At 42.2% G+C, this 16,265-nt stretch overlaps 1 protein-coding gene and 1 pseudogene across 1 annotated transcript; one reads left to right on the plus strand and one right to left on the minus strand.

Moving 5' to 3' along the window:
• Positions 1-6,278: 6,278 nt before the first annotated feature.
• Positions 6,279-7,223, plus strand: LOC114118337 (olfactory receptor 5B2-like). The gene has a single exon (XM_027979086.1). It carries the CDS (start codon positions 6,279-6,281, stop codon positions 7,221-7,223), a length of 945 nt encoding a protein of 314 aa, XP_027834887.1.
• Positions 7,224-12,748: 5,525 nt separating this feature from the next.
• Positions 12,749-13,690, minus strand: LOC114108685 (olfactory receptor 5B2-like; annotated as a pseudogene).
• Positions 13,691-16,265: the final 2,575 nt, after the last annotated feature.

Here is a 16,265-nt window from a genome sequence, read left to right on the forward strand (position 1 = left end):
ACAAGAAGAGACAAGAACGGCTAGAGGAGGGAACTCTGTTTCAAGACACTCTCACTCACAAGACAGTCATGTGTTAACGGTAATAGGGTGAAACACTGGAGGGCTAGACTGGACAATTCTGAATTTTGAGAAGACAAACTCAGTAGAGTTCCAATCAAAATTCCTGACAAAGTCAGAAAGAGGAAAGCAAGTGCTGTGTGCTAGCGCACATATAGGGAAACCTGGAACAATGGTGCTGATGAGCCTGTTTGCAGGGCGGGAATAGAGACGCAGACACAGAGAGGAGACTTGTGGGGCAGCGGGGGAAGGAGAGGGTGGGGCAGGGTGAGAGGCAGGCGTCGGAGCATGCACATCGCCCTGAACAAATCAGGCGGCCGGCGGGGCACTGCTGTGTAGCTGTATGCCAGAAAGGAGAGGGTGGGGGATGGGTGAAGGGGGTGAAAGGGGATAAAAGGCACCACCTCCAATTATAAAATGCCTCTTGGGGATGTAGTATACGCAGTAGATAATATAGCTAATAGTCCAATAAAAACTTTAAATTGAGAGAGACGGTAACTAAACTGATTGTGGTGATCATCTTTAATGGGTATAAGTCACGGTGTTATACACCAGAAACTAACGTAACATTGTGTGTCAGTTATACTTCCAACTTTTAGAAAGGCGGAAGGAGTCCATCACGGGTAGAGCTGCCTGATAGGAAATGCTAAAGGCAGTCCTTCAAGTTGAAATGAGAAGACATTAGACAGCAATACAAAAGCATATGAAAATAGAAAACTCACCGATAAAGGTAAATATATAGACAAATACAGAATTTTGCAATATGGTAATTGAAGTATGTAAGTCACTTTGAATTCTAGCATAGAATATAAAAGGTAAACAGATAAAAATAACTGTAACTGTAATTTTGTATTACCAGATACCAAATATGAAAAGATACAATTTGTGATATGAGTAAGGAAAAGAGAAAGAGAGGTATATAGGAGCGGAGTTTTGTAAGTGACGGAAGTTAAGTTGCTGCCAGTCAAGAAGAGACTGTTGTAACCATGACATGTTTTCTGTAAGCCCCATGGTAATCCCACAGACAGTACCAGCAGAAGACGCACGACAGGAAGTGAGAAAGGAATCAAAGTCTATCACCACAAAAAGTCAGCCATGCACAAAGCAAGGCATCAAGGGAATAAAAGAGGGGGGAAATAGCTACAAGAGAGCGAAAGATGGCAAAATGAAAATAACTAGTCCCTCTGTGATAGTTAATTACATGTATCAATTTGAGTAGGTCAGGGAATGCCCAGATATGTTATTAAACACTGTTTTTGGGTGTGACTGAAGGTATTTGTCGGAGAAGGTGATGGCATCCCATTCCAGTACTCTTGCCTGGAAAATCCCATGGATGGAGGAGCCTGGTAGGCTGCAGTCCATGGGGTCACTAGGAGTCCGACATGACTGAGCGACTTTACTTTCCCTTTTCACTTTCATGCATTGGTGAAGGAAATGGCAACCCACTCCAGTGTTCTTGCCTGGAGAATCCCAGGGACAGGGGAGCCTGGTGGGCTTTCATCTATGGGGTTGCACAGAGTCGGACACGACTGAAGCGACCTAGCAGCAGCAGCAGAGGGTATTTGTAGAAGAGATCAGCATTTAAATCAGTGAAATGAGTGAAGCAGATGACCCTCTCCAATGTGAGTGATGACCATCCAATTCATTGTGGACCTGAATAAAACAAAATGGCAGCAACTGGAATTCACTTTCTGCTTGACTGCTTGAGCTTAATATACTGATAATCTGCTCTTGGCATTAAAAAGCTCAGGGTTTTTGTTAAGGTGCCGGGAGCCAGCATGGGCGATCCCACCCATGACAAGGTCATGCAGAAAGGTCTGATGGGCAAGGTGAGTCAGGCCTCAGGGGTTCCCCCTGAGTTTCCGTGAGCACCTATCCACCAAAAAACCAGAATCTGCCTGCCTTGTTGTACTGTGCTTTTCCACTCTGCTGACACTCTCTGGAAAAAGCTAACTCAGGGCTTCAGTCTTCTGCATTTGAAAGGAATGTTTCAGTTCAAGACCCCTCTGATAACTCTCTAACTTGCCTAACAGGTTCCCCTGGACTTTTTACAGCTTGTGAATTGTTTACAGCCCCCCAACCATGAGAGGCACAAAGCTTAAAGCATCTTAAAGATACAGAGCCTTTTCTAAAGAGCTAAAAATCATATTGGTGATGGATTTCACTGTTGACTCAATGATTGCTGCCAGGCCTCCATATTCTTTATCTTTTAGGCACCTGGGAGGATATTAATCAATGTAATCAGGATATGGAAAAAGGTATATAGTAGTTTTGATGTTAGCAACACTAGACTTTTGAGTTAATTACTTTTCTTTTGTTATAAATCACTGTACTCCTTTTACTTGTTATAAACTGCTGTATCTTTGCTGTGTAAGAATGTAACTTTATTTAGTGCTTTCTGAGAGTGGCACCAGACTTTGAGAAGAACAACATGAATAAGTCTTCTGGTTGACAAACCCTTATCAGAAAAGGGCCTTAAAATGTTAATTGGCCCTTTTGGCCAGAAGATGATGTAAATTGCCTAAGACAAGTATGCAGAGTGAAAAGCCTGCTTTTGATAAGAGTCTGGGCTGCTAACGCTGCATAACTCTGTGTTACCCATTGATCTCCATGTACTATCAAAAGTATAAGAAGCCTTCTGAACAATAGAGGCTGGACCAGTATCTCGGGCTAGTCTCTCGAACTAGTTTCTTGGAAACCTGGTTTCCCCCGTGTCTCTTTACTCTGTTTTCTGACTGAATTCCCATCTGGGGCGTGGAGGCTCGCCATGTCTACTTACTTGCCCCGGCTTTTAAGTTCCACGCAAGTGGGAGTCCAAGGCGGAGCACCCTCCGATATTCAAGAGGACACTGGATGTCCAACATAGATGGTGCAAACTTCTTGTCCTGAAGTTTTATTAGTTCTCCACGTAAACCAAGTTGTTCAGCCTCTTTTCTCCACTAAATTTTCCTACTATACTATTATTTCCTCATCTTATATTTCTAAATAAATAAGTTTTTCCTCACCTATCCGTCTCCCCTTCGAATCACCCTGGATCCACCAGGGCTGGACCCCGACATTAAGGTGATAGAACTCTTCTGTATTATAGTTGTGGCAGTGGTACCTGACTAGATAAAATTTACCCAAACTCTTAGAATAATACACTAAAAGCTATGGATGTTGATGGTTTGTAAATCATACTTTGAGTACAAAATGGAAAAAAATGAAGTGAATATGAAAACATGTGTACACTCTCAATATATCCAGCACAATCCCGCAAGCTATTTAATTCTGTCTTCCCTAAGAACATGGGATGAGAACTACAGAAGCTCTCATGGGGGAAAGCCCCAGAGCATTCTGTGTTTCTGTGGCTCCCTTCTGACTCCCACGAGACAGCCTCTGAAATCCAAACCTAATTCCATGTGACATCACTGACTGTGTGCTGAGCCCCCTTGGCAATCATTTACCAAACACAGGCATCCCTCTCTGACCTCGAACCTGATGATTTGCTATAGTGGCCAGAGAAGACGTCTCAGAGTAAAATTATATCGCTCGGCTCTAAAGTGATAACCTCTCAGCAAGTGTGTTACGGAGCTTCCCTCATCGGCTAGTTACAGGCACAAGTCTGTGTGAAATATACGAAAAGAGGTAATATTATTAACTGTTTTTCAAACAAGGAGAAGAAAAGTGACTTCTCCAAGAGCATAGTCAGAATTAGTGGTGAATTCGGGACTTTTATCCAGGTTTCTAACTCCATCTTGGGTTCCTTCCTCCATCTTTACTGGTCTTCGAATCTTTGGACCAGTATCTGATAAAGAATGTTTCTAACAGTGGTGGTTTAGTCACTCACTAAGTCGTGTCCAGCTCTTGCAACCCCATGGACTGTAGCCTGCCAGGCTCTTCTGTCCATGGGATTTTTCCCAGGCAAGAATGCTGGAGTGGGTTGCTATTTCCTTCTCCAGGGAACCTTCTGGACCCAGAAATCAAACCCAGGTTTCCTGCATCACAGGAGGATTCTTTACTGACTGAGCTACAAGGGATATGTGCTTTATTCCCATGACTAAATGTCTGACTTCATTATCACTCTTCGGGATTGACTGTCTCTTCTTTTCCAGCAGCAAGGTAAGCTTCTATGTTTCATATACATATTTAGTGAGAAGTATAACTCGTATAAAATCTATGGGGCAGCTATATCTACTATGAATTATCTGAGCACAGAAGAGATGGCTTCAACATTTTTTTTCAAAACAGTGAGTTGAGGCTGAAGTTTTAATGTCAAAATTTCCATCAACAGGAGTTTAGAGATACGTACGGAATAAAGTCATACTGTTCTCCCATAAAAGAATCGCAAAAAAAAAAAGAATAAATGATCCCGTTACTAAGTCTTAATCTCATCTTAGTTACTATCCTATGTCCTCTCATTGGAAGCGAGAAAGAAAACCACAAGAGAGTGAAATAACCCTTCTTTAAACCACAGAAGTGTTCTAATCAAGTTAGTGAGATCCTAAGCAAAGAGTCAGACAAGAGTGAGTGACTTCACTTTCACTTTTCACTTTCATGCATTGGAGAAGGAAATGGCAACCCACTCCACTACTCTCGCCTGAAAAACCCCAAGGACAGAGGAGCGTGGTGGAGACTCCATGGGGTCAGAAAGCGCTGGACAGGACTGAGCACACACGCACACAAGCACAGCACATACATGCTCTTGTGTAATGAGCCTATGAGACGAGATGCGAGTGATGAGAGAAAGAACGAGCTTAAAGAAAGAGACTCCACTCATGCTAAAATAAAGACTTTAAGAAAGAAAATAGACAAACGAATGGTTCCCGTGGAGTGGCTGGAACAGCCATTGAGAGACACCGGAGGACACAAAGGTTTCGGTGGACAGAGTGTGAGATAAAGGAAGCTGACGAGAGAGGCTGCAGGACTTCAAAACTCACCCGCATCTGAATCCCTGATTTCACCTGCCTTTCTCAAACATGTAGCCTATCATTCCATCCTAATAATAATATCACAACTAATGATTATCAGGAGATGCTAGGCAGTCAGCATTTGACTTATTTTTTTTTTTGATACATTATTTCATCTAATTCTCACAATACTACCTTGAGGTATTATTCTTCTGTACATGGAGAAAACCAGGATCAAGTAGTTTGGTTACAACCAATGACTCTTGGGTAGCCCATGGTTTAAGACTTACATGCGTCTCTTCCCAGAACCCCAGCTTCATACCCAGTGCTATGTCTTCCCCTGAGAATGGCCTCTGCTGGCAGGTGCTCCAGTTTTTCTGCTAGACCCGTTACACGTACATGTCTCAGCTACTCAACGGGGAAACCCAAACACTGAGTTTGGGCCAATGGAGACAATAAGTAATTGTAAATTGAGTCAAACTCAATTTTATTTATTTATTTATTGAAGGGGAGTTTATTTCTTTTAAAAAAAAGTTTTATTGAAGTACAGTTGATTTACACTGCTGTGTTTCATTTCTGTTGTACAGTAAAGTGACTCAGTTATACACATACATGCTTTTTTCATGTTCTTTTCCACCATGGTTTTCCACAACCTATTGAATATAGTTCTCTGTGTTTTACGGTAGGACCTTATTGTTTATCTGTCCTGTATACCATAATTTGCATCTGTTAATCCCAAAGTCCCAGACCAGTGGGGCAAAGAACGACTCTTCCTGGGTACAAAACTTGACTTCGACAGTAATAATTTTGTGGATTCAAATACATTATTCAATCCCTATACCTCAAAAAGTTAAAAGAGGGTAACAACTAGTCAGTCTTATAAGCTTATTGAGAAAAGCAAATTGATGCACAGGTGAAGTGTACAGGGCAGCTCCAGGCACAACAGCAGCATAGAAGTGGAAGCATTTACGAGGCTCAGGGAACTGAAATGACACGTACATCCACTCTAGACACGCCATCTTGATCAAGACTTTATATTTTCACATTTCAGTTTATAAATGTATAAAATTTAGACAGTAGGAGATGAACTGTAAAGACCCTTCAGTTTCAACAATGCATAACTCTATAATTTATTAATATGCATCAAAACTTGTTGTCAAAGCCATATTTATATGAATAATATTGAAGCTATAATTACTGCTGTAACGCAGTAATGCACATCTACCTACCCACCAATCGTCTAGTTACCTGTTTCAATTTCTCTCCATTCAATTTCTCTGTTCCTTTGTTTCTCATTGCCCCAGGGCGTCTTGTGATTCCCAACCCGCATCCATGGAGAATAGTACGGAAGTGACTGAATTCATCCTGCTGGGACTAACCAGTGCCCCTGGACTGCGGGTGCCCTTGTTCATCGTGTGTACCCTCATCTACCTCTTCAGCGTGGCTGGAAACCTGGGGATGAGTGCTCTGGTTCTCATGGACTCTCGTCTTCACATTCCCATATACTTTTTCCTTAGTAACTTGTCTTTCGTGGACTTTTGCTGTTCCACAGCTGTCACTCCCAAGGTTATGGCTGAGCTGCTTATGGGAGACCACGTCATCTCCTACAATGCGTGTGCTGCTCAGATGTTCTTTTTCGTAGCCCTGGCCACCGTGGAAAATTTCTTCTTGGCCTCAATGGGTTATGATCGCTATGCAGCTGTGTGCAAACCCTTACACTACACAGCCACCATGACACCCAGTGTGTGTGCAGGACTGGCCTCAGGCTCCTACATCTACAGCTTCCTGAATGCCTCTGTTCACATCAGGGACACATTCAGTCTCTCTTTCTGTAGGTCCAATCTAGTCCATCACTTTTTCTGTGATGTTCCAGCAGTCATGGCTCTCTCTTGCTCTGATAGACATGTTAGTGAGCTAGTTCTTGCCTTTGTGGCAAGCTTCAATATCTTTTTTGCCCTCTTGGTTATCTTGATTTCCTACCTGTTCATATTTGTCACCATCCTGAAGATGTACTCGGCTGAGGGATATCAGAAGGCTTTGTCCACCTGCATGTCTCACCTCACCACAGTCTCCATCTTCTATGGGACCGCCATCTTTATGTACTCCCAGCCCAGCTCCAGTCATTCCATGGACACAGACAAAATCGCATCTGTGTTCTATACGATGGTCATCCCCATGCTGAACCCCCTGGTCTATAGTTTAAGAAACAAGGAGGTTAAAAGTGCTTTCAAGAGGGCAGTTGAAAAAGCAAGCTTGTCTCTAGGCTTCACCTTTTAAAGCTGTAATACTTCAAATAACCTAGTTTCATTCCTCTCCTGTCTTTAACCATGAAATTATCCACATTTTCGGGCCCACACTACTTCTAAATTACTGAAATAATATTACCATTTCTCCTTCAAAAGTCTATCATCAAGAAAAAAGAAAACGTTATGTCCAATTCTGTGATACCTGAATGAGGATGTCCACAGGGGTCTTTGAGTTTTGGGTGCCCTGCTTGTAAAAAACTTTATAATTATATTTGATTCATTCATATGTTCGTATTTTCTCTACCATGTAACAACACGAGCATATAAGTAACACACTGGACACACAAAACCATGAATGTAAGCGCATCCAAGAAGCTCAGAAGACTTTAGTAAGTTTCCTTAGATTAGAAAATTTGGTTGGAATGGTCTCTTTTTTTCCCAAAAACTTGTGGGTTTTTTTTTTCTCCTGGTTATGTTTTAGAAGCTGATTGACAATTGACAAATATTAGTGAAATTAAATTGTGCTGTAGACACTTCATGGTATTTCTTGCCACAATGTCCTTCCACTTCTTGCAAGCAGCATCCAGATTGTCTTTGGGGAATCTCTTTATGTTAGTTGGTATAAATAATACTATAATATTTGCTGTTATACAAGCAAAGTCCAAAATGACAGTGGCTTAACCACAGAGATTTTCCTTGCTCATATATTGTTCAGTTAGTTGTTCCATGGAAACTCAGTAGAACAGTAATCCAAGTTCTTTCTGTTTTGTGGCTCACCTTGTCTTTGCTCCTATTCTGTAAATCTAAAACATACTCTAAAAGCATTTATATTTACAGTAACTAGCACATGGAAGCAACCTAGATATCCACTGACAGATAAATGGATAAGAACGTTGTGGTACATACACACAATGGAATATTACTCAGCTATAGAAAGGCACACATTTGAGTCAGTTCTGATGAGATGGGTGAACTTAGAGCCTAATGGACAGAATGAAGAGAGTCAGAAAGACAAGTACTATAGATTAACACACATATGCGGCATCTAGAAAGATGGCACCAGTGACCCCATGTGCAGGGCAGCAAACGAGACACAGACGTAGAGAGACACAGTGGGGGAAGGAGAGGGTGGGGCGATCTGAGAGGATAGTGCTGAAACACACACAAGGTCACATGTGAAACAGACAGCCAGTGGGGCTTTGCTGGTGATCTGCGACAACCTGGAGGGCTGGGAGGGGGAGGGGTGGGAGAGTAGTATAAGGGGGAGGGGCATATGTACACCTATGGCCATTTCACGGTGCTGTACACAATATTATAATTACCCCACGATTAAAAATAAAATATTAAAAGTTTTAAAAGCAGCTTTTAAATGGCCCCAGTAGAAGACACATCACTATCATCATAAACTTAGAGCCAGAAGAGAATATATTTGGATTACAACATCTGTCCACACTGGTGTCCATCTCAGTACATCCAAACGCAGTCTTGCAAATACTGGGAGTACAGAAGGCTCTAAGTATGTAGACACAGAGAAAGGAATATCAGTGCAAGTTCCTATGGCATCTTTATTACAGAATTGAACTCCCCAAGGATCAAAACAAAACACATAAATATTATTCTACTCGGATATTTAATATAGATTATGTTTACTATTGATAAGTACTATTATGTTTACATGATACGGAAGCTTAGAATCACTGGAATGAACTGCATTACCATAACCAACTCAGATATTAAGCATTAAAATAGTTTGGTACATTTTGTCTTTTCAGTTCAGTTAGTTCAGTTGCTTAGTCGTCTCCGACTCTTTGCCACCCCATGGACTGCAGCACACCAGGCCTCCCTGTCCACCACCAACTCCCAGAGTTTACTCAAACTCATGTCCATTGAGTCGGTGATGCCATCTAGCTATCTCATCCTCTGTCGTCCCCTTCTCCTCCCACCCTCAATCTTTCCCAGCATCAGGATCTTTTCAAATAAGTCAGCTCTTTGTCTTTTATGACTTACTAAATACAATCTATTTGATGTGTGGTCAGTGAGATATCATTTCTAAGGAATGATGACAAAGTTTCCAGATAATCATTGTGTCTGTCAGTGGGAATTAAAAACATTGAGTGACAATGTAGAAAATATTTCAGTCAAACAAAACACCAGTCATGCCTCTTAAAATGCTAATTTTACATAGAAGGTTTATTTTATGAATGAATTATAAATATCCTGATTCAAATATGTAATATATTCATCCTGATGCGTGAAACTGAAATAAAAGCTTCATCCATCCATCCATTCATGCATTCATTCATTTAAAAATATTTATTTAACTCTCCTTTGATCCAGAAATTGGTTTAGGTACCAAGGACTGGGGGCTTCCCCGGTGACTCAGACAAGAAAGAATCTGCCTGCAGTGCAAGAGACCCAGATTCGATTCCTGGGTCAGGAAGATCCTTTGGAGAAGGGAATGGCTATCCACTCCAATATTCTTGCCTGGAAAATTCCATGGACAGAGGAGTCTGGAGGGCTACAAAGAGTTGGACATGACTGAGCAACTAATGCTTTCACTCACTTTTACCGAGGAGTTATGAACAAAGCAGATGAAGCTATTTCTTATATGGATTTATGTTTTAGTTTGAATGTATACATAAGTACAAGATGGATTTAGAAAAGGCAGAGGAGCCAAAGATCAAATTGCCAACATTTGCTGGATCATAGAAAAAGCAAGCGAATTCCAGAAAAACATCCACTTCTACTTCATTGACTATGCTAAAGCCTTTGATTGTGTTCAGTTCAGTTCAGATGCTCAGTCATGTCCAACTCTTTGCGACCCCATGAACCACAGCATGCCAGGCCTCCCTGTCCACCACCAACTCCTGGAGTTTACCCAAATCCATGTCCATTTTCACTGTGTGGATCACAACAAACTGTGGGACATTCTTAAAGAGATGGGAATACTTCCTGAGAAATCTGTATGCAGGTCAAGAAGCAACAGCTAGAACCGGACATGGAACAATGGACTCATTCCAAATTGGGAAAGGAGTACATCAAGGCTGTATATCATCACCCTGCTTATTTAACTTCTATGCAGAGTACATCAGGCAAAATGCTGGGCTAGATGAAGCACAAATTGGAATCAAGATTGTCGAGAGAAAGATCAAAAACCTCAGATATGCAGATGAGACAGTGAAAAAGCTGGCTTAAAACTTAGCATTCAAAACACTAAGATCATGGCATCTGGTCCCATCACTCCATGGTAAATAGATGGGGAACTGGAAACAGCGTGTTATACAGTGGGGCCTTGCTGTTTATCCATTTCATATGTGATAGTTTGCATCTGTTCATCCCAAACTCCTGATTCGGCTCTCCTTCATCTCCCTTCCCCTTGGCAACCACCAGTCTGTTCTTTGTGTCTTGCAAGACAGTTTCTGTTCTGTAGATAAGTTCATTTGTATCGTATTTTAGATTCCACATGTAAAGGATATCACAGGTGTTTGTCTTTCTGACTTACTTTATCTGGTATGATAATCTCCAGGTCCCTCCCTGTTGTACAAACACCATTCTTGTTTTTAGAGCTGAGTAGTATTCCATCGTATACATGTACCATGTCTACTTCACCCACTCATCTGTCAGTGGACATCGAGGTTATTTCCACGTCTTAGCTATTGCAAATAGTGCTGATAAGAACATAAGGGTGCAGGTATGTTTTTGAATTATAGTTTTGCCCAGATATATTCTCAGGCATGGAATTATTGGATCATATGGCACCCCATTGGTCATTTAAAACTCTTTCCTTTTAGAAGAACTAGCCATATGCGATTTATTTATTTAACGTATTTCCTGCTCCGGTTTGCACCTGCACACGTGGGACAAAGGAATGCATTCCAGTCCTGGGCTTGTGTATTCTCCTGTGTTTTCATGTGCATTTTCAACAAATGATAATAATTAATACCATTATGTCTAGTGGAGGTGATGGCGTTCCAGTGGAGCTGTTTCAAATCCTGAAAGATGATGCTGTGAAAGTGCTGCACTCAATATGCCAGCAAATTTGGAAAACTGAGCAGTGGCCACAGGACTGGAGAAGGTCAGTTTTCATTCCAACCCCAAAGAAAGGCAATGCCAAAGAATGCTCAAACTAACGCACAATTGCACTCATCTCACATGCTAGTAAAGTAATGCTCAAAATTCTCCAAGCCAAGCTTCAGTAATACGTGAACCGTGAACTTCCAGATGTTCAAGCTGGTTTTAGAAAAGGCAGAGGAACCAGAGATCAAATTGCCAACATCTGCTGGATCATGGAAAAAGCAAGAGAGTTCCAGAAAAACATCTATTTCTGCTTTATTGATGATGCCAAAGCCTTTGACTGTGTGGATCACAATAAACTGTGGAAAATTCTGAAAGACATGGGAATACAGACCTCCTGACCTGCCTCTTGAGAAATCTGTATGCAGGTCAGGAAGCAACAGTTAGAACTGGGCATGGAACAACAGGTTGGTTCCAAATAGGAAAAGGAGTACGTCAAGGCTGTATATTGTCACCCTGCTTATGTAACTTATATGCAGAGTACATCATGAGAAACGCCGGACTGGAAGAAACACAAGCTGGAATCAAGATTGTCAGGAGAAATATCAATCACCTCAGATATGCAGATGACACCACCCTTATGGCAGAAAGTGAAGAGGAGCTAAAAAGACTCCTGATGAAAGTGAAAGAGGAGAGTGAAAAAGTTGGCTTAAAGCTCAACATTCAGGAAATGAAGATCATGGCATCCAGTCCCATCACTTCATGGGAAATAGATGGAGAAACAGTAGAAACAGTGTCAGACTTTATTTTGGGGGCTCCAAAATCACTGCAGATGGTGACTGCAGCCATGCAATTAAAAGACGCTTACTCCTTGGAAGAAAAGTCATGACCAACCTAGATAGTATATTCAAAAGCAGAGACATTACTTTGCCGACTAAGGTCCATCTAGTCAAGGCTATGGTTTTTCCTGTGGTCATGTATGGATGTGAGAGTTGGACTGTGAAGAAGGCAGAGCACCAAAGAATTGATGCTTTTGAACTGTGGTGTTGGAGAAGACTCTTGAGGGTCCCTTGGACTGCAAGGACATCCAACCAGTCCATTCTGAAGGAGATCAGCCCTGGGATTTCTTTGGAAGGAATGATGCTAAAGCTGAAGCTCCAGTACTTTGGCCACCTCATGTGAAGAGTTGACTCATTGGAAAAGACTCTGATGCTGGGAGGGATTGGGGGCAGGAGGAGAAGGGGACGACAGAGGATGAGATGGCTGGATGGTATCACTGACTCGATGGACGTGAGTCTGAGTGAACTCTGGGAGTTGGTGATGGACAGGGAGGCCTGGTGTGCTGCGATTCATGGGGTCACAAAGAGTCAGACACGACTGAGCGACTGAACTGAACTGAACTGATGTTTGTTTCTACTAAGAATGTGACATCATATGATGGGGGATATCTCCTTAGGAAGATAAGTGCAGTGTGGGCCTTAACATGTGAGTCACTGAGTAAAGGATACCTTAGAGATGACTCTAACTTTTCTGGATCCTACATTATTGAAGAGCTAATCCTAGAGACAATTTTGATTTCTCAACAACCTTTTTGAATGCACTTTTGATCTCCCTGTTCCTCAGGCTATAGACCACAGGGTTTAGCATAGGGATGATCATAGCATAGAAAACAGAGGCCATTTTATCTGTATCCGTGGCATGACTGGAGGTGGGCTGTAAGTACATGAAGATGACTGTCCCTTAAAAAATGGAGATGGCAGTGAGGTGAGAATTGCAGGTGGACAAAGCCTTCTGGTATCCCTCAGCTGAGTGCATCTTGAGAATGGTGATAAATATGAGCAGGTAGGCAATAAAGATAATCATGAGAGTGAAAACCACGTGGAAGGTATTAATATAAACCAGAAGCAACTCACTGATGTGCTTATCAGAGCAAGAAAGAATCATGACTGCTGGAACATCACAGAAGTGATGGACCACACTGGACCTGCAGAAAGAGAGACTGAAGTTATCTCCAACATTTACGGAGGCATTCAGAATACCACACGCATAAGAGCCGATGACAAGACAAGCGCACCTATTTGTCGTCGTGGAGGTGGCATAATGCAGGGGCTTGCACACTGCTGCGTAGCCGTCATAAGCCATTGAAGCCAAGAGATAATTTTCCACAGCGGCAAAGGCTATATCTGAGCAGCACATGCACTGTAAGAAATGACCTTATTTCCTCTGAGGAATCCTGCTGTCACACCGGGTGTGAGTGCTGAGGCGTAACCAAAGTCCACCACAGAGATTACTCAGGAAAAAGCACATAGGAGTGTGAAGGTGAGGGTCCAGCAGAATCAACGTGATCATCCCCAGATTTCCAACCAGAGTGATAAGGTAAGTGAGGGTAAACATCGTCAAGAGTGGGACCTGAAGTCTTGGGGCATCAATAAGTCCTAGGAGGATGAATTCAGTCACTTCTGATTTGTTCTCCACGGGTGTCATTTAGGAATCAAGGATGCCCTGCAACAGTGAGAAGTAAAGGAGCAGAGGAATGAAAAAGACAGGGACCAGTGGAGCTGGGATGCATAAATGCCCTGTGAACTATTCCAATCACAGCGATAATTTGTCCTCCAGCTCTAAAGCATACACACAAGAAAATTAGTAAAAAAATCAATAGTTGAAATTGAAGGGTTTCATGGCTCAGTCACCCCATTTACTAATTTTGTATATGAGAAACTGAGGTAAAGAAAGGGTTATGACCACCTTGTCTAAGGTCGTCATACTATTCATACTTTGGCTACCAGAGGCAAAGAACTGACTCACTTGAAAAGACTCTGAAGCTGGGAAACATTGAAGGCGGGAGAAGAAGGGAATGACAGAGGATGAGATGGTTGGATGGCATCACTGACTCAATGGACATGAGTTTGAGTAAACTCCTGGTGTTGGTGATCGACAGGGAGGCCTGGCCTGCTGCAGTCCATGGGGTAGCAAGGAGTGAGACATGACTGAGCAACTGAACTGAACTTAATTGAAGGTCATCATATATCTGGAATGACTCCATCTTGCAAATTATATCCACTGAGAAGAGAAGCAGCTTACCCTTCTACAGTGCTCATTTTCAGGAATACACACACACACACACACACACACACACACACACACACACATATATGTCACAGCTGATCCCCACCATCTGTAGTAGTTAGGTTCTATGAAGTAACAGTGAGCAATGAATTCATGAATGCTTCTTCGCTCCTAGCAAAAATACACAGATAGTTTCCTGCAAGACTTTGGTCACATTTTCATCAATCGACACAAAATATTGTTTATGTATGTTTCTCTGTAAAGACGTCTTATTTAATATATACTGTTGATTCATTAACACTGGTCTCACAGCCAACAGCTCTATACGTCATATACTTATATCCTCCTTCAGGCTAATCACAGTCTTCTTTTAGCACTACACTCAGGAAAATTTAATTTTTAAATTAAAAAGTCACACAACAGGAAGGACTAAAATGTGAAAAACTGACTCTAGAAAGACTGCCTGAAAACACTTATATATAACCATGGCATGGAAGAACCTAGGTGTCCATCAGGAGATGAATGGTTAAAGAAATTAAAGTCCTAACCCCTGGACCATCAGGGAATTCCGTGGGAGATACTTTTATGTTGCTCCTTGCCTGTTTGAGGATTATTCAAAGTGGCGAACAAAATCAAAGTCACAATGAGGTACCACCTCACACTGGTCAGAGTGGCTATCATTAAAAAGTCTACAAATAACAACCGCTGGAGAAGATGTGGAGAGAATGGAACCTTCTCACACTCTTGGTGGGAATGTACACTCCAGCCACTATGGAGAAAAGCATAGTTGTGTCTTAAAAAGCTAAAAACAGAGTTGCCATGTGATCCATAAACCCCACTCCTGGCATATATCAGGGCAAAAGTATAGTTCAAACAGATACACGTACCTGTGGCGGATTTGCGTCAATGTATGGCAACACCAATACAGTGTCGTGAAGTTCATGGGCTTCCCTGGCAGCTCAGATGGTGAGGAGTCCGTCAGCAATGCAGGAGACCTGGGTTCGGTCCCTGGCTTGGGGAGATCCCCTGGAGAAGGGGAAGAATACTGGCTACCCACTCCAGTGTTCTGGCCTGGAGAGGTCCATGGACAGAGGAGCCTGGCAGGTTGCAGTCCATGGGGTCACAAAGGGGGTCACAGAGCCATGACTGAGGCCCTTTCACTACGTTCACAGCAGCGCCATTGACAATGGCCCAAACACGGAGACAACCTACATACCACTGATAGCTGAGTGGATAAGGAAGATGTGAGACACACACACACACACACACACACACACACACACACACACACGAGAGAGAGAGAGAGAGAGAGAATAGTACTCAGCCACAAAAAGAATGAAATAATGCCATTTGCAACTGAAAGGATGGAACTAGAGCCCATCATATGATGTGAAGTAAAACAGAGAAAGACATGTCGTACGGTATCAGCTACATGTGGGATCTAAAATTCGACAGAAATGGATCTATCCGTGAGCCAGAGACAGACGCACTGACGCAGACCTGCAGTTGCCTGGGGGCACAGGAGTGGGGAGAGCTGGCCTGGGAGCTCGGGGTTAGCAGATGCACGCTATTAGACACGGGATGAATAAGCAACATGGTCCTGTGTAGCACAGGGAACTATATTCAGTCCTGTAATCAACCAGAGTGGAAAATAACATGAAAAATAACGTATGACTGAATCACTCTTGTGCACCAGAAACTAACAGAACATTGTAAAGCAACTACACTTCAGTAAAAAATTAAAGTGGCAAACAATCAAAAAAAAAAAGAAATTGTAGTACATATATAAAATGGACTGCTATACATATATATATATATATATATATATATATATATATATATATATATATATATTCTTGAGAGTCCCTTGGACGGCAAGGAAATCAAACTAGCAACCCCAAAGGAAATCAACTCTGAATACTCACGGGAAGAATTGATGCTGAAGCTGAAGCTCCAATACTTTGGCCACCTGATGCGAAGAGCCAGTTCATTG

The sequence above is a fragment of the Ovis aries genome, chromosome 15 (genome assembly GCF_016772045.2).
Source record: "Ovis aries strain OAR_USU_Benz2616 breed Rambouillet chromosome 15, ARS-UI_Ramb_v3.0, whole genome shotgun sequence".
Classification (NCBI taxonomy): Eukaryota; Metazoa; Chordata; class Mammalia; order Artiodactyla; family Bovidae; genus Ovis; species Ovis aries.

What these genes read in the sequence shown, in the direction of transcription:
- LOC114118337 (XM_027979086.1), top strand. Translation starts at nt 6,279, where the DNA reads ATGGAGAATAGTACGGAAGTGACTGAATTCATCCTGCTGGGACTAACC.